Below are 18,878 nucleotides of genomic sequence, written 5' to 3'. Positions count from 1 at the left end.
CTGTAAACAACTCTGTGGGTTTAACAAGGAAAAAAAAGCAATATACTGACAATTCAACTGTAACTCTTAGAAAAACACAGGTTTCCTTACCAAGCACGAGTGTCCTGTACAGGGACCTATCATCCCAGATGGCAATGAGTTCAAGCCTAGGGCAGCCAGGAGCAGCTCCCCACACCAGGTCAGAAGACCCTCCCCACCCAGCACTTCTTCCAAGTGCTCCTTAACCTCATCACAGGTGACAGCAGTCACCCCAAGAGAGGACAGAGCAGCAGACACACTTGTTGTGGTTCCCGAGTGTTGTGTGCGGCATTTCACATCCAGCGTCTCAGGAACGTGTCCATGCAAGCATGCGTACCATTCTTTAGACTGCTCCCCTCATTTCTCGAGTGAGGGGACCAGGCCTTCCTAATTTACTTTAGGTGCCTGGGGTAACAAAGTATTTCACCAGAAGGGGTGTAAGCAGTGCTATCTGATAAGAATACGAAGAAGGAAAAAGCAGATATCTTAAAGAAAACGTGTGTTGTACTCACACTAAAATATCAGACCAATGCACAATATACTGCAAAACTGTAACACAATACGGCCAAACACAATGTTCAAATATTGAACTGTTCAAGCATGTGAAGATCATCTTCAGAAAGACAAACTGGGTTCTTATTTTGTAGCTACCTTTGTGTAACTTAAACTGCTGTCCCTCAACAAGGTCTGACACTCTTGGTACATGTAAGGAAGTTCGATGAGACAATGTAAGCTCAACAGTCAACTCCCGGGATCTCCCAGCGCTCATTTTCAGCATTCGTCCGAGGACTGGGCATCATCTTCATCCCTCACTTCTCGGTATCTCCCTGAAGACTCCCCTTCTGGATTGTAGCTCTGCATTGTAATATTCAGTCTCTCAGCTAGTTTCTGTGCTGCGAGCTTTGCCTGCATCTCCTCATAATTCTGCTTCTGCTCTTTCTGCAGAGCCAGCGACTCTTCTATGGAGAGCAGCTGTGCAGGCAGGTGGTGGAGCAGAAGAAGGCGAGCTGCTGTGACATCATCAAGATGCTGCCTAGCCCTGCGTCGCTGCTCTTCTGAGGAAGCAGGAGACTGAGCCCTCTGACAATGACTTGGTGAGTCACTCTGTTGTGTGGGTAACACATTGGTCTTAAACTTATGAGGAGGGGGCACTGGGTTTCTAGCTCGCATTTCTAGCACTGTCATGTAATGAGGCTTCTTAGGAGTCTCACTCTGCAGTCCTGGAAAGTTGTCAGTGCTGGTGTTTTCTTCTGAGGGTTCAGTCTGGTCTGCAGTTGTGATCTTTTGCAATTTAGTGATAAACAGACTGTCGATGCTGCTGGAAACCTCTTCCGCTTGACTTGAATGCTGGGGGAGATGTTCATTAACTTCATATGGGGGAGCCTGGGCTGTGATGCGGACAGAGGGGCTGGTATTCACTGTGCAGCCAGTCTCCAAAGTCTCTTCATTGCCTTTGTGAGTGAGCTGTGTAGGTCCCTGAGTTTCTGAGGTTGTTTTAGATGATTCAATGTCTACTGAGGAACATTCAGGAACTAATGATGAAGTATCAAGCATCAGGTCAGAATTCTGGGCCTTGTCTATGTCGGTATCAACTCTTGTGGTTGCTTTATGCCTTAGCTTACAGTCATCACTAACAGGATGAAGTAGTTCAGTTCTCCCTCTGACCTCTTCACTTTCTGAAATGGCAGCTTTCAGTTTGGCAGTGGTGTCTGAGATCTTTTTACCTTTGTCGGGCAATTTGCAAATGAATTTTTCTTTGCTCAAAAGTCTCTCCTGACGCCTCAACCTCTCCCGCAACTCCTCCAAACTCTGCCGCCCCACGTCCTCAGGAACTGGGGGCTCGAAGCCGCGGGGCAGGGAGCACATTGTGCATGGGCTGAGGCTGGCCCCGCAGGCAGGGTTCCCCAGCAGGGCCCATGGCGGTCGCAGGGTCCTTGGCAGCAGCAACTCTGGAGCACGTGCAGGAGTCACCATTTTCCCGGAAGAGCCGACAAAATTGTTAAGAAATATATGTTGGTCCATAATCAGTTTTAATTTTAGAAGGCGGTCCCATAACAGCAGAAGTTTCCAATAGATGCTGTATAACATGAGCAGTGCGTACTCCTGGCAATGGTGTAGCCCATACAAATATTGAAAAATTATCTATGCTTACAAGTATATATGAAAGGCGACCAAACTCAGAAATATGGGTTCCATCCATCTGCCACGATGTATTAGGTTGCATTCTTCTGGGATTAATTTCAGATGGAATACATTTTATAAGTGAAGGCTCACAAATACCACAATTAGCAATAATTTGTTTGGCTTCAGAATAGGGAACCTTATATTTAATATGCAAATATCCTGTATTGGCATGATTATGACTGTTTTCTTCTGGGGTAGCAAATGCCACTAATTGATCTACCATATGATTGCCATGTGTTAAAGATGCTGGCAATCTTGAATGTAATCTAATATGTGTAATAAATATTCTAGAGTTTCAGAATAACAATAGTCCTTTAATATGTGAGAATAACATTTAATATAGGCTTAGATGTAGAAACAACAGCAGTCGCAATATTCTGTACTACTACAACATAAGCTGACTCGGCTTTAATATTTTTACATCATGAGTAAAATCCGGCAATACATTAATTACTGCTAATACTTCATTTTGTTGAACTGACCCAAAAGAAGATTCTTGTCCCCAAAATTTATCTTTGGTCCAATAAGCCATCTGTCTTAGATGTTTGGTCTTGGAGCCATCTGTAAACACACTAAGGGCAGATGGTAATGGATCAACAGAAATTAGTGTATTTATCACATTTTTTTTTTGTTTTCTTAAGCAATCCCAGAATTTACTATGGGGAAAATGAAATTCAGTATTTCTAGTGTAAGAAATCATGGCTAATTGAAAAACTTCAGACGTCTGCATTAAATATTCCACTTTATTTTTTGCTTAATGAGAAAACAAAAGCAGCACAATCATATCCCCACAGTGTAACAGGTCTTTGTATGCCTTGCTGAATAACTAAAGAAATTTGTTCCTCATATGTTGTTAATGTTTTGTTAAAGTTAAATTTAATATGTATCCATTCTAAAGGCAACTCATCTTGAGCTAAAGTGCCTATAGGATATTCAAGAGTATTTCAATGTTTAAGTTAATAACTCTATCTGGATCAATACGTGCCAAATATGCATCTTTCCATTTTCAGAGAAGATATACTTACATGCCTTCATATAAGCATTAATATCCCCAGTCTCCTTTATAGGTAACAATGCTCTCCTATACTCTTCATTAGCATTTTCAAAAGCAAGCATTTTCAGCAGTTGTCCTCTAGCTTCCTCTCCTACCACTGTTCTTTCCAATGTTAATTTTAGTATACATAAAAACTTAATATATGGTTCATAGAAAGTTACTGCCTTTTTCAACCAACCACTATCATCCTTTATAATAAGTTGGTTGGGCCACACCTTGAACCGATGATAGACATTGTCCCAGGATAGACATTCTTTATCAGCAGGTCTCAGGGTAGAACTGGATATGTGACCCTGTGCTATAGCACTGTCCATAGTGGTAAATGCAGCTTCTGAAGAGGAATGCAGGCCTGGCCTCTAGACCTCCACCTTCCAGGCCTGTCTGGAGAGCCTGATGCCCTGGCAAAAGAGACTCCTTCTCTCCAGAGGAGCACTGCAGTCAAATGACATTTCAGTGATGAAAACTACCAGTCCCCAAAGGCATGCCACTGAGCAGAGATAGCCTCAGTCATGCACCTCTGCCCATCCCCAGTTCCTCGTGTTAATAACTCAACCCTTTCATGAACTAGATGGCAATACTTGAGGCAGGATGATCAGTAGTTTACTGGCCAATCTGGGCTCTATGAGATGCCATCCCTGAAATCAGAGCCAGCAGGAAATTCAGTATGAAAGCTCTTTGTAGCCAAGCTCAACAACCCGGTTCAGAGCCTGGGACCCCACACGGTAGGATAAAGTGACTCCCATGGCTTTTTCCTCTACATTCAACACTCATGCTTTGGAATGCACACCCCTACAATGAGATCAATACACATGGAATAAAAATTAAACAGAAAAATTAATGAAGACAATGCAGACATTTTTAAAAAGGATCCTGGGAACCCTCACTCTGCACTTCCCTTTCCTTTGCCTTGGGAACATCACCTGCACCAGAGGGTGAGACTTCCTGCAAGAGAGAGAGGAGAGATGCACTGTTCATTCCACTGGAGCTGTGCAAAGACCAGAGCCACCTGTCTTTTCCTGATAGTGGGAGCTGGGCCCAAGTGTGGGCTACTCCTACTAGAGGCACCACAAGAAGAGGACCACCTTCCTCAAACCTTCCAGCAGGGCTGGGAGCTGGAGGCTTCTGGTGTTGGCTTCTCCCTGCAGCAGGGGGCAAAACGTGGGCATATGAGGTAACATGGAACCCTGTAATTCTACAAAGTGCAGAAGATCCTGATGTCCCTCATGGTGCCCCAGAGCCTGCTCACCACACATGGAGGCTTCAGTAACATGGCCTTGTCCTGACCTGTGTGCACTCTGCATCCTCACTCTCTACCCCCTGCTTTTCGGCGTTGGAAGTCTCAGGTGTAGGAGGCGCCTACCATAGGCCTCTTCTCTCAGCATTTCAGCATTTTACATTTTATGTAGTTTGTGGTGTTCCTGTGCCATGATATGCACATGGAGAGCAGAGGACACAATGTGGACTCAGTTCTCTACTTTCACCAGATGATCAAACTGAGGCCATGAGGCTGGGTGGCAGAGCCTTTACCTGCTGATCTGTACCCACTTGACCTTCACCAAGCATCCTTTGCTGTACACAGTTACATCAGCCTGTGACCCTCATCCTCCAGACTCTTATGAAGCAAACCCCATAGGTGTGGAGCTCTCATGTTAGCCAGGCCTAAAGGGGAAGGCAGCAAGCCCTTCAGGAACTCTAGAAAAATGTCTATACTGGGACTAAACTGGTGCTGCCATGTAGGGCTACATTTTTCCTTTAAAACAGGAGGATTTGTGGTGGTGGTGGTGTACACCTTTGATCCTAACACTTGGGAGGCAGAGGCAGACAGATCTCTGTGAATTCTAGGCCAGCTCCCTCTATAGAGCTAGTTCCAGGTCAGCTACACAAAAGAAACCCTGTTTCCATGAGTAAAACAAAGAAAGAGAAAGAAAGAAAGAAAGAAAGAAAGAAAGAAAGAAAGAAAGAAAGGATTTATATTTTGTATACAATGAGATGCCTGCATGTCTATACCTGAACCATCATGTTAACTATAACTCTTGTCACATCTGCATTAATTCAAATACTGAGGGCTAAATGCTTAAATATTAATGACAATACAATTGGGGGTGGTGCTGAAGAGATGGATGGTTTAGTGGCTAAGAGCAGAAGACCAGGGTTCAGTTCCCAGTGCCCACATGGTGGCTCGTATTAGCCTGTAATTGCAGTTCAGTGGAATCGTTCTGGACTTCATGGGCACCAGACATACCACATGGTGCACAAGCATTTATTAGGTGAAACACTCAGGCCCATAAAAATAAGTAAATAAAATATATGGTTAATAGACACTGTGATTCAGGAAGTTCTTAGTGACTTTGGTTATCATTTCTCTCTCACGGAGAAATGTCTTCCTCATGGCTCGGCCTCCCTGGCTTCTAGGACATTCCCTAGCTCTGTGGACCATGAAGTACTCAACACCATAAGCCAAGCATTGCAAAGCCATCTGCACCTTCACTGCTACACCTTCACCATGGCTGTGTCTAAAGGGAGAGACTTGGAATCCCACAGATGCAAGGCCAAACCTGTTGGGCTATGTGAGCCCAGCCACCCAATAGTCAGATCTACTCCTGTCCTTGGCTATGGCATGAGGCTCTTAAGACAAATTAATCTGAAGGATCTCAACAGCTATGCTGTTAGACCTCTCATTGCTCTGCCCGACCTACAAGCTCCTTTCCTGGCTGAAATTCACACCCGAACTCCTCTCCTGCCTCAGCCACCATCAGCTCTTCTACTCCTCTCCACCTGTGCTCTGAATAATCCACACTAAGGTGGACGTTAACCTCTTGTGGACCTCCAGACGTATGCTTGTGATTACTCTTCATTGGCTGTTTTGTATGGGTAGGCGGGCTCTTCTAGTCTCATGCAGAACACTGCTCACACATTTTGGATCTTACAACACCCTCTTGATTGAGAATCCTGACTAATGACTGACTGACCTTCCATGCCTGAAGTCACCCTCTGTCTCCCAGTCCAAGATGAGAATCCCCACCCTAACCCCATGGTGTCCAGTTTCATCTCAGAAGCTAGACTCTGCACTACCCAATATCATTTGGATCTCGGCCACTAATTCTCTGTTAAATCGTTCCTCTCTTCTTTAAAACAAATTCATTTTGTTGTTTATTTTTTGAGACAGGGTTTCTCTGTTTGGCCCTGGCTATTCTGACATGCTCTCTGTAGATCAGATTTGTCAGGAAACCAGATATCGGCCTGCTTCCGCCTCTTAAGCACTGGGATTACTGGATTGTGCCAGCATGTTTAATTAAAAATTAATTAGTGGCAGTGCATGTTGGCACATGCCTTTAATTCCATCCGTTGGGAGGTAGAGGCATTGTGAGTTCCAGGACAGCCAGGGCTATAAATTAACACCTTGTCTCAAAGAAAACAAGCCAAAAATGAAACAAAATTGTTGCAATATGGTCTTAGGTATGTAACTGAGTCTGTTCTTGAACTCTGAATCCTCCCACTTTCACTCAGGTGCTAATCAGCAGGCTTCTGTCTTGACTTTCACTGTGCACTCAGGGCTGCCAGGACTGTTACCTCTCCCAGTGTAACTCCTGACTCTCTCATCAGCATCATCACAAAACTCCTGCTAAGAATTAAGGAAACCTGAATTCTAAGGAACAGTCGGAGCTCCAGTATTTCCAAAGCTCACTCTAATACAGATGGATCCTATGCTGCAGTAAAATGGTCACAGCTGGAGGTCTTAATTCCAGGACTTGGGACAGAGGGGTTGGAGGATCTTGAATTCAAGGTTATTTTTATGTTACAGTGTTGCTCAAAGCGAGTTGGGCTGCTACAAGATACCCTGTCTCAAAACTATACCAAACACACCTAAAATGAAACAGAGGAGTTTGAGTGGGCACAGATGGGAAAGCTCGGCACTTTATGGCTAAGCCACCTGCTGCCAGCACCAAAGTCCATGCACAGCCCCAATTCTGAGCTGTGTCTGGGACCCCACTTAGGAGCACGCACCAAAGTAGCTCAGATCCAGGGCTTTTGGTCTAAGAGGAATTTAGGCAGTCACACTTTGGATGCCAGTTCTCCAGCTCAACTGCCTGTCAGCCCAGGATCTGGTCTTAGTCATGGCTGGGCATCCCTAAATTCCTCCCAGCTGTGCTCTGAACTCACCCTGTGCCCCGTTCTGATGAATCTGCCATTCTCCATGGGAGTAGCCTCAAGAAGTCCCTCACATCTGAAGCACCACTCTGAGTGCACTAAATACTGCAGGGGAGGGGCGTGGCCAGCAGAGCACCCACCCCTTTCAGCTGTAGAACATTTAGCTCTAGAGTGAGCACTGCTGTGCATTGTGGACCTTAAGGAGTATTCCAGCCTTGGCCTGGGAAGAGCCGTTGACACCCACACTTTCTGGGGTGACATTGTCTCCTGAGGATAGAGTCAGGTCAGGAGCGGCAACTGATGTTCACGAGAGACAAACTTTCTTCACAACCTGCCCATGCTGGCCCTAGGATCTGGGCTTTTTGGGTGACATGAGTGTTGAGCCCCCCAGGTAGATGGGTTTTCAGGGGTCAGGTGGTTATTGTCACCAAAGGTATCCACAAGGATAAGTCATACTGTACTAATTCCCATATTAGATCCCTTCTCATGGGTCACAGAGGTCGTGCTGGGTCCTAAATGTGGACCCAGGTTCCTGGCACTTTTGAGGAGACTGGTCAGGGCGCAGGCTTCAGGATATTTTGTTTGAATTATTTTGGGGGATTTTATTTTTACTGTTGTGGGCAAACCTAGTGCTGCCATGTGCTGGGAAAAGGCTTTGCCACAGCTGTAGATCATCCCTAATTATAAACTCCTAAATTCTCCCAATCTTGGAACTTTCTAGGTCCCTCACATGATGCAACCTTTGGGGGATTCCTCACATAGAATCATGGGGTGGATTGCATCCCAAAGAGAGACAGTGGGAAATGTTCCCCAGTGTCTGCCTGTGGCTGTGGTGATGAGAGTGGATGTAGTGACCAGTGGATGGCAGGGCCCATGTGAAACCCTTTTGGTTTCCACTTGAGTGGAATCTTCCCCATGCCTTTTTTTTTTTTCTTGAAACACAGGTTGGCCTGGAACTTACAGTCTTCCATCACCCTTACTCAGTTTCCCATGACTGGGATCACTGGCTTAAATTACTATGCCCAACTTTCTTTTTTTGTATTTATAAATCTTCTAAAACCCAGAAGGATCTAGAATTTAAAATTTTGCGGTCCAAGGCATTTCCAACAGGGGATTCTTGACCTAGGAGTGTCCAGACCAGTGTTTATTGTGTGGCTACTTCATTCCCATAACAGCTTATGTTTGACAAAGAGTTCCAAGGTGTGATGTCACTGGGCATCAGGCAGTGTCCCAAATAGCAGCACTGACTCAGGTTGTAATTTAGGCTGGAGAAACTTACTAGGACCCTGGTAATCCTAGCACCCTGGGGCCTCACATGTCCTTAGTCTGATCTAGTGATGAATCAACTGCTCTTGAGGGTGGATTGGAATTCTAGTCACTGTGAGGCAGGAGCATTAGTATCCTACAGCCACTCTGGGCTCCATAGGAAGACCCTGTTTCAATATAAAAGGGGTCACCTGCGAGTTCTTACTGTCTTCCCTGAGGCCTTCCTGCTGGAGTTAGAATAACTGTCTCACCAAGTTGAAGTAGAGGGCAGAATGTTGGTGCCTTCTATAATGAGGACTAGTAACAGATAGTCTATGGAAATTCTAGAAAGTTCTACAGGTATTTATGTCCTGTGCATGGGAATTGCTGGCTTCCCTGTGTCCTTTGCCTTTAATTTGCAGTCCATGGGGCACCTGGGAATGTCCCAAAACCAGGCTGCACACAGGGCTTGTCCCATGATTCTCACTTGCACCCAGTGCCTGCCTGATTGTCATAAGTCTGACAGAGCCACTGTATGCTCTCCTGACACCTGCAGAGAGCAGTATATGGGACCCTACCATCCCCACACTGCCCATCAGTGTCTACAATGTCCCTATATAGCACTGAGATGATCTAAGCTGCTTCCGGCCTATGTGCTGCCTCAGAATCTGACCATTCCTAATTTCCTCCTCTCACACCCACACTAGAAGCCCTGTACCCACACTAGCCCCAGCTGGCCTGTTGCCTACTGACATCTCATGGACTCTGCCCCAATCCCCTGCCCTTCCCTGCCTTGCCCTGCTGTGCCCTGCCCCAAACCCCTGCCCTGCCCCAATGACCTGCCCTGCCCTGCCCCAATGCCCTGCCCTGCCCTGCCACAATCCCCTGCCCTACCCTGCCCTGCCCTGCCCCAATCCCCTGCCCTGCCCTGCCCTGCCCCAATCCCCTGCCCTGCCCTGCCCTGCCCTGCCCTGCCCTCACTCAGCTGACAATGTGGACATCTCAAGACAGTCACTGGACAATGGCTGACACACTTGTCTGAAGACTGGAAATGTTTCTCTATCTTGGAGAGGAAAGAAGGACCCTCCAACTACACTGAACTCTAAGGAAGTTTATTAAGGTGAGGGATGACAGGGACTGTTTTGTCTCACGTCACACATGTCAGTAGAAAATATCCTAGGTATTGGATGGCGCTGTTAGCATTAACAGAACAAAGCAGATAGTGTTGGGAAGATTAATAAATTATGAGTAGGATTAGAAAACCCCAAGCCTCTTCCAGGTCCTAAGAGAGCAAAAAATACCACCAAACATAGCATTAATGTGATAGGTTGGTTAAATCTAGTTACTAGATTCTAGTGTGATAACTATGACCCTTTTTGTGTCATGCTCAGCTTATAATGACTAGAGGACCTAAGCTTGAGAGTCACCAATGCCTCTCCCTTGCTTCTCTAGCTGCTGAGCATTGAAAAGCACTAATGAGACAGCATCTGTTTGCAGACATACTGGATAAGTCTTCTGCACTTTATCTCTCTGAGTCACCTCCACTCTCAGTAAGTCAGTTTAATTCCATAAATTGTAAATGAGTCACGTGGAAAATATACTTTCTCAATACGATCACAGATTTCCACGTAAAAGGTGAAACATGAACTATCCCACCTAAGTTCTGGGCTTGCACAGACCTGCTCTGCAAAAGAAACATGTGGTCACAGCTGCAGTCTGCATTCACTATGGATGCTCTTGAGGACCTCCCTAAACTGCATAGATTAAGATAATTATCTTGCTTTCTATCAAAAGAATTCATTATGCCAAGTTGGCCTGTAGAAGGAGGCTAGTCTCTTCTGTATTTTATCAGATGTGCATAATCTATATGATTATCGATAGTAAGTGAAAGATCTGTTTGGAATTGAAACTGAGTGATGCTGGAGGATGATGCTGAATGCACAATGAGCAGTGGAGGCACCAGAGCCCGGTGTGGATGCCTAGCAGGCTACCACATTGAGCAGGCACTGCTCAACCACCTGTACATACACATCTCCTGAGATCTCTCTCCTTAATGGGAGATGATGGCGTCCATCTAGTATAGCACATGCCCTGGAAGGACAAAAGCTACCTACAGGAGCTGTGGTGATGGCTCACAGGTTAGAGCATCTGCTGCTCTCTCAGAAGAACCACATGGTCCCTAACAATCATCTACAATGGGGAATGCTATTCCCTCTTTTGTATCATGAGGGAAATGCACTCAGGAGTGGCCCAGACATACATTTGAAAAAAAAAAGATCCATTGAGTTAAATGATAAAAATAAATATAATCAGCAACAATAAAAAACACAGCATATGAATGATCAAATGAAACAGCACCTATAAAAACCTATTTCCCAAAATGACGTTGATGGTTATTATCTTTGTGGTTTAATACTAATGCTGTATTGTAAGAAAAACCGAGGCACATGGTTCTCGATTAGGATTATTCTATATTCCTTTGTGAAAGTTGTCATTTTTTCTGCAGCTCTACAGGCATGAGTGTGTGTTACTCAATATCTGGGCAAACAGTCAATAAGGAATGGGTGTTGTAGACTGATATAGATTAGGATGAGCAGAACACATGACAGCATGGATACAGTATGTCAGTGATTACATCATAAAGTGTGTGTCCATAAAAAAGTCACATTATCCACACAAAAGACACTATGACCCCGTGTACAGCTTGGTGGCTTTAAATTCCCTATTTACCCATGCTGCCTGGACCATGAAAAGATCCATATCCAGCTGTCAGTTCTAAGTCTACAGGAGGGGAAAGGACCCTTGAAAAAGATGGTCTTAAGAGTCAAGAGTTACAAATCAATTTTTATTCATAAGGAATATAATTTACAAAAAACAGGCATAAAATGAACAACTAAAATGGTATAAAAAATGAAAAACAGTAACAAGAATATATAACTATGATATAACAAAAAGAAAACTTCAATGAAAATCATAACCAAAAATATTTCTTAACAGCATTTTCTTAATGAACATTTAGAAACACAGTTGTAGTGCTGTTTCTCCTCTAGGGAGATTTCAAGGCAGTCCCCTCATTTGTCTCTCAAATGGTGTTGTCGGTATGAGAGAGGAGAAAGACCTCAATGAGACAGGCTGGCATACGGATACATAAATTTAGGGTCTCTATACAATGAGGAAATTAACTGAGAAGAAGAATATTCTCCCCAAAAAAGTCTTTGACTGTTGAGGATTGTCGTCAGCAGGGAACTCCTGACAGAGAAACTCACTCTTCAGGGGGCTGTCTTCTTGGGATCTGTCCTATTCCATGTCTCCTGCAGTTCCTGAGACCTGGGAGGAGAAGGCAGCTATTAAGACACTGATTTGGTGGGGACACGCATACCAGCTGTCAAGTTGCTGCCTTTGGTCCCTTCAGCTGCATTGGACAGACAGCACTGATCTTTTCACTGAAATCATTGCTGATATCTCTGCAGCCTGGGGAAAGTCACCAACAACCCTCACAGTACTGTGGGAGAACAAGCTGCTCCTCAAACTTCTACCAGTGATAACCAAGAACGGGGAAAGGAGAAGAGACCTAACTGGGTTGCAGGAAGAAAGTAGAAGGCCACATGATACTGAGATCAAAGCCAATGACCAGGACTCATTTGCCATTTGCACTTGGTTCTTATCCCTACAAGGTGCTTCCAACCATCACATGACCCCTGTATGACCTTTGTCACACGACCAAGAACTCGTTCAAAACTCTTCATAGCATCCAATCTGTAATAGGGAGATGCAGTCATGTGATATGTTATTCCTCTGTCACCATTTCTGGACTGCAGTTACAAAAAGGGCAGAGAAGTGTACTTGCCCATAATTCAGTTTCTGAAAAGTGGTTAACATCTCAGAATACTTGTGCATAGACAGAGCAATGAATAACTCTATCACATGAGGTGGGTGACTGATTGGGTGTGGGGATATTAGAAAGATGATAGGGGAAGCAAAGATGTATCCAATAGGCAAATGGTATCAGACATTGTTAATCTGACTCAGCTGCTTGTTCCTACCACATTTTGCTGGGTCTGGAGGTTGCTGGTCTTCTCCTGTTCGTTTTCAGCATTCGGGTTCAACTCAAACAAATATCGCTGTACCTCCTTGCTCTCCTGCTTCAATGTGACCAACTTCTTCTTCATACATGCCTGGTCCATCAGGAGCCGGCTGTGCAGGTTGCTGGAAACACACTCTGCATAGTAATATCCTGAAGCCTCTTCCTCCCATTCCAACTGCCAAATCCCACAAAGTCCACCAGGACCCAGATACCCATAAAGACTTCATAGAGTACATCTCCATACATGTAAGGCTGCTGCACAAACAGCAAATGGCCAATCCAGGGAAGAATAAATTGTTTCTGTGACCCAAGCACCAATAAGAGTCCATGTCTGTCCAAAAGAACAAGGGATCTACAACTACCCATGAGAGCCCAATGCATCTGGGCAACATCAATTAGTAGGCGGCAAATAACCACAAGAGGACAGTAGAACCAAGGGAGGTCATGCAAACCATGTGGTCCACACATTGAGCTTTGTTAAACCTGGTATGACCCCAGAGCCGCAGGTTGGCCTAATAACACTCTGATGCCTGAATCTGTGTAGTTCTATCCAGAGCCTTGTAAAGATGCATAGACACTGTGGTGAGAAGTCACAGTCTCTTAAAGAACTGAAACTGAGTCCAAAAGACCCACAGCACAGTGATATTTAAACAGCAGAAGACATGGACCCAGAGCTGCAGGCTCTCCAGTCCAGAACAAAGAGAGGCAGCAATGGATATTCCACAAGTGATGGGCCCTTCTGACAAGTACTTACCAATAGAAGTGAATCTCCTTCTTGAGCTCCTGAAATTTCTCACGATGTTCAATGTTCTTTGTGTCTAAGTTGTGCAGTAATGACATGACCTCTTTCTCCTTTATCTTCAAGTTTTCATAAAATGGATTTGGCCTGAAGTAGGGGCTGGCCCCAGGAAGATAGAACCCAATGAACATCGAGGTTTAGGATTATAGGAACTCAGGCTGTGTCCTGTACTACCCCAACCCTGGAAGGACACTTTCTGAATTCTACATATTTGGATCTTCTTCAGCTTCAGAAACTTGGAATTGTGTGCCCAGGACAACAAAAACTAAGCACCCAGATAAAGGGTTCCCTGGCTCACATTTTTCAATCAGGAGGGCTGGATCTGCATTCAAACCTGTTATGCTGTCAAGAGCCTAGGCCACAGAGCTTACCCAACCACACACACACACACACAAACACACACAGACACACACACACACACACACACACACACACACATCCAGAAACCTCTGATTTCATTTTTCCTGTTTTGACAAATGGAATGCTACAAGCCGAATAACTAATATTCTAGAGGCAGACAGTACACATAATTCTGGAGATGAGACCAGATATTGCCACAAACTTATAATCTGCCCAAGGCATACAAATGTATAGACAAATGTGACTACACAGGCAAAGAACTGTGCTGTTCTGCACACACAGACACACAAACTGGGGCACACCCACAAGAAAAGAAAAGTAAGGTCTCCAGCTCCGAAAAAAAGAACCAAAAAAAAAAAAAGAAGAAAAGAAAAGTAAACAGACTCAGAGAATGAGAAAGAGAGACAAATATGGAAAGAGCACAATGAGAATCAGTAGAAATGCATGCACCATTACTGTCTCAGAGTGTAAGGCACAGAGACAAGAAGGAGCAGGCCAGAGCCTCAGGCCTTCTACTTAAGCATTGATATGAACACTGTGGGACCTGTCACCTAAGGCTGCTGCCAGGAGATGATAGTGTTCAGTCACCTTCCTAGCAAGTACAAACACTCTCCACAAACTCACAGCACCTAGAACCTTGCAAAACTACCACCTGTCAAGGGCTTTCCAATTGTACACTGGGAACTCATGCTCCAGTGACTTTATCCCTGAGTTCTTCACTCAGATTGCAAGTTCAGATTTTCAACAGGCAGAATCAGAGAGTCCATTTTCAATCTCACTCCTCAGTAAGGGTCAGGTTCTGAATCTCCTATCTATGGGAGATGAGGTTTAGAACAAGGTCGTTTGTTTGGAGCAATGCATACCTCTTGCTCATGGATCCACCTGTCACATAAAGGAGGCGTTCTGTCAGCTCATTTCTCTCCTTGGTAGTTAGCTCCAGTTCTCTATTCAGCCTCTCCTCTTCCTCGTTGGCCTGCACCTTGTTTAGGACATTTTCAGGGGATGACGTCTGTCTGCAGGCCGCTGTAGGTAGAAGAACACAAGTGAACCTGCATGGGGCGAATGCATAGAGCATACACAGACCACAGTGAGGTCCAAACAGGAGAACATGCTTGGAAGCCAGTGTCACTGCAAGGAGTTTGGTCTATGTGTAAGAGGCATCCTAAGTGGATCACAGTTCCCCCACTACTATATAGAGACCAAGAGATGTAAGCAGCCAGGTGTTCCCTATGCCCGCCCACACAGGCTTACAAGTACCAGAGAGATGCCTTCTCCACGATTATTATCAGGTACGCAGGCTACAACCTGGTTTCAGGACCCTCACCCCTCTGGTTTCAGAAGTCAGATCATCAATTCAGCATCCACAATGAATTGATTGATCAGGGATACTCAGACATCCTACACTGTTACTCTAGTCCAATAACTTTGCATTAAAAAGTCATGTAGGGGGAGGACATGGTCAACAGATTTATTAATTCCCCCTACTGAAATGACAAATGCCCCAGAAGTTCCAATAGGTTACAGGCTCTTTCTCTACCTGCTCCATATAGTTTGGCTACTGTAGAAAAATATCTGCCACACAGAACCTCTAATATATGAAGGTAAGATTGGCCCCGTCAGCCAGAGGTAGTCAAAGGAGTTCTAAGAATATAAGGTCATGCCAGGAGCACAGTTCTCTCCCTCTTACTACTGTCAGATAGTCATTGAATTTAAAGAAGCAATGAAAGTGAAGTACATTGATGCCCTGTTTAATTCAGAAAAGTTATACCCTCCATGACTACTTATGGTGTTATTATATCAATTTAACATACCGAATGCACTGTAAAAGTAAAGACTAGAAGTTCACCCAATAATAGCATAGGCATTGCCATATCCTCCATGTGGTTATGGAGAAACTAATAATGTGAAAACCTTGACTTTCAGGAATTGTGATAATCATGGAATTCAATATCTGTGGAGATGTTCCAGTGGTTGTGGCCCGTTGCTATAAAGGCCAGCTGAAGGCCCCCACACTCACCCCTGAGAGGAAGCTCAACATACACTGCCCAGAACTTACTCCACATTCCCCATGTCCTGTGTCCATCATTACCTTTAGGTTTCGTTTGCTTCACTCTAGACTCTTCTCTATCAACATCAACTCTCCCAAAGCGCCTACAAAGACGGGCAAACATGTCTGTGGATATATCCTTTGGACACTAAGAGAAAAAGTAGGGAATTGGTTGTCACAACGATACTGGTGACATCACAGGGATTCCAAGGTCTCTCTAGGAGACAATAGAATGTCCACGAAGGGACGGCTGATGTCATGGATAACAGACTTTGCCTCCCTGCTAATGTTCTGCCTGTACTGAGCAAAAGCTGATGTGCCCTTTTCAGGGGACTTCCCTGTGGCATAGCCACTGAGCACCACATGCTTCCAAAGCCAAATTTGGCTCTAGGCTTGATTGGAAAAACCTAAGTCATTGCTATGTATCTAAATGAGTGCTTCTCCCCAATCCCTGCACAGAAATGTTTCATCCTACCTCAAATTCTCCTCAGTCAGCAATATTACCCATTAAAGATTACTGAGAAATCACACCAGTTCCTATAAGTAGCCAAAGAGGTCTCCTGTCTCATCATGTGCAGGTGCATGAAATCACACCCAGAAATAGCCTGTAGGGTAGGTTGCAATGTGGGTGTGTGTTATAGGTACAACCTGAAGCTTTGTGCTTAACATTTGACAGTTGCCACCAGATTCCTTAGGAGAAAGAATTGCATTCATTATGGTCCTGGCAACAATGTGGTGATCTGTTAGGAGAGGAAACTGAAATATTGGATCCACAATTGAATGCACCCTCAGGCTGAGTGTGGGGCTCTCCTCTTTGCACTTAAGTTACCAAAGTAGGATTGCTTACAGGCCTCTCTAAGCTATAACGTGTGATTTCATCTGAAAAATAAAATAGTCAGCAAATGTGGGGGGGGGGATGCAGCCAAAGGAGTAGGACAAGCCTAGAGACATAACTCAGTAGACAGAGTAAGAAACAAGCATCTTCACTCCTGTTTCATGGATCACCCCACAAAACACAAAAGCATCTATCATACTAAAAAAAAAAAAAAAAAAAAAAAAAAAAAAAAAAAAAAAAAAAACAAGTTATTTTATTGAATGCATTGAATGCATACACTAATACTGTTTACAGTATTAGTGGCAAAGCTCAGATTTTGGGGGCAGATACATGACTTGAACTATCTTCCTGACAACATATAAAGCAATAAATAAATAAATAAATAAATAAATAAATAAATAAGAAAAAAACACAAAAATAAAAAACACAAAAAGCACAAGCCTCCCATGTGAAGTTACAGAAGAGTGATCCAGTGGTCACTTCTGACCAGGCCATTTTAGCTATGACGGTGCATAGTGACCCTTAATTTGATGGGTCCTATATAAAGCTTTGTGCAAATTGTCATTTTAACAAACCTCATCCAGAACATACATAACGACACAGGATATGATTGCCATGTCCTTGCTGTGTATCAAGTTATTTTTCTGTGTCCTTGATTGTCAGGCATATTACAGCAACAATCTGAGATGGCTGGTAGACTTGGAAGAAAGTGGATATGAAAGATCCCCGTTTGATATCAGTACAGCCATTTCGTAAGCATGAGAATCTTTTAAGCTGGCCCTCGCTTAGCCCCTAGACGTTAGACAATAGACCAGAAAGTACAGAAAGCACATTCCCACCCACTCTCTAGGAAGCCGCCCGACCATAAGAACAGAGGGTATAGAACATATTTACTGCAGGGCAATTACAAGACAGGAAACATCTCTGGGAAGCTGACTGACCACTATAGAAGTGAGATATCCTTGGTACTGAATGCAGCTGTGCTATAGGCTGACATCACTATAGCCTTGTCCTGGGAACTCCAGAAGAGAAACACCTACCAAGACAGATATCCTTGGTCCTTGTCCTGGGAACCCCAGGATAAGAAAACATATATCAAGTCAGAAATCCTTCCTATTGAAATAGCTACATTGATGTGGTTACGGCCTTATCCCAGGACGAGAAACATCTGCCTAGTTATTCTTGGCACCGAAATAGCTGAGCTAATGAAACTGTGTGATCATAAATGACGGTTTAAGCTGTACATTTCTGTTGTTTGAGGCTCCTTACATCCCTCCTCGTGAGGACTGTGTCGAGCCCCAGTGCATTGGTATCCCAAAGTAAACCTCTTGTTTTTACATCAAGACTGAGTCCTGTGTGTTCATGGGGTGGTGATTGTCCTCAGGACTGGAGCGAGAGTCTCCTCTGTCTGAGGGTCTTTCAGATAAAGCTATAGTTGTGGGTTACACACCTCAATTCTCATTGGCTAATGCTGTCCTCACAGTCCTTGGAGGCCCCTTTGTAAGACTACCTTTTGGAAAGTAGAAGCAGCTTTATTTGAGCTCAAAGTGAACCTGATGAGCAACTTATTGAGAACCTGTCTAAAACCAGCACAGAAACCCACCCTTCATTCAAAGCATCATCTACCAATTCTTGAATTTTTACCATTCTCTACCAACCAGTCTTTCATTCAGGAAAGGTAGAAAAAAACTGGAAATGATCTTTTTATTCTAAGGATCTTGATCTGTCTTTCCTTTGGTCCACGTTAAGAACAAATGAAATGGGTATCACCATCTGAACAACTTAGTATCACCTACTCAGCATTTCTAGCCTAATACTGTGCCTATGGTAATCTCAAGCTTCCCTGACTGTTGCTGCCCCAGCAAGAAGAATGAAGAACTGAGGTCAAACCCCACTGAACCTTTCAAGGTTTTAGAAGAAAGCCATCAGAGATACTGCACTTCTTTGTCCTTAGATTAAATCAAGATGATACAACGTTAATCTATTGGGATATTCAACCATACATCTTCCTCACAACCCCACCTATCTGAGTTCATTGCTTGGCAGAATTCATGCCCCACCATCCTAGATATTTCTTGATTCATTGCTGCCAAGGGCCAGGTT

The 18,878-nt window shown here is 44.2% G+C and overlaps 2 protein-coding genes across 2 annotated transcripts; both read right to left on the bottom strand.

Moving 5' to 3' along the window:
- Nucleotides 1-727: 727 nt before the first annotated feature.
- On the bottom strand, nucleotides 728-1,884 carry LOC134483124 (DNA-directed RNA polymerase II subunit GRINL1A-like). The gene has a single exon (XM_063278362.1). The coding sequence runs from the start codon at nucleotides 1,882-1,884 to the stop codon at nucleotides 790-792; it is 1,095 nt and encodes a 364-aa protein (XP_063134432.1). The 3' UTR covers nucleotides 728-789.
- A 9,766-nt stretch (nucleotides 1,885-11,650) lies between these two features.
- Nucleotides 11,651-13,628, bottom strand: LOC134483352 (disks large homolog 5-like). Its single transcript, XM_063278654.1, has 3 exons — nucleotides 13,489-13,628; nucleotides 12,694-12,856; nucleotides 11,651-11,977 (listed from the first exon to the last, which is right to left on the bottom strand). The coding sequence occupies exons 1-3, from the start codon at nucleotides 13,572-13,574 to the stop codon at nucleotides 11,948-11,950; spliced, it is 279 nt and encodes a 92-aa protein (XP_063134724.1). The 5' UTR covers nucleotides 13,575-13,628; the 3' UTR covers nucleotides 11,651-11,947.
- Between the last annotated feature and the right edge of the window lie 5,250 nt (nucleotides 13,629-18,878).

This window comes from Rattus norvegicus, chromosome 19 (genome assembly GCF_036323735.1).
Source record: "Rattus norvegicus strain BN/NHsdMcwi chromosome 19, GRCr8, whole genome shotgun sequence".
In the NCBI taxonomy this organism is placed as follows: domain Eukaryota; kingdom Metazoa; phylum Chordata; class Mammalia; order Rodentia; family Muridae; genus Rattus; species Rattus norvegicus.
This window is presented reverse-complemented; position numbering and strand designations above follow the sequence as displayed.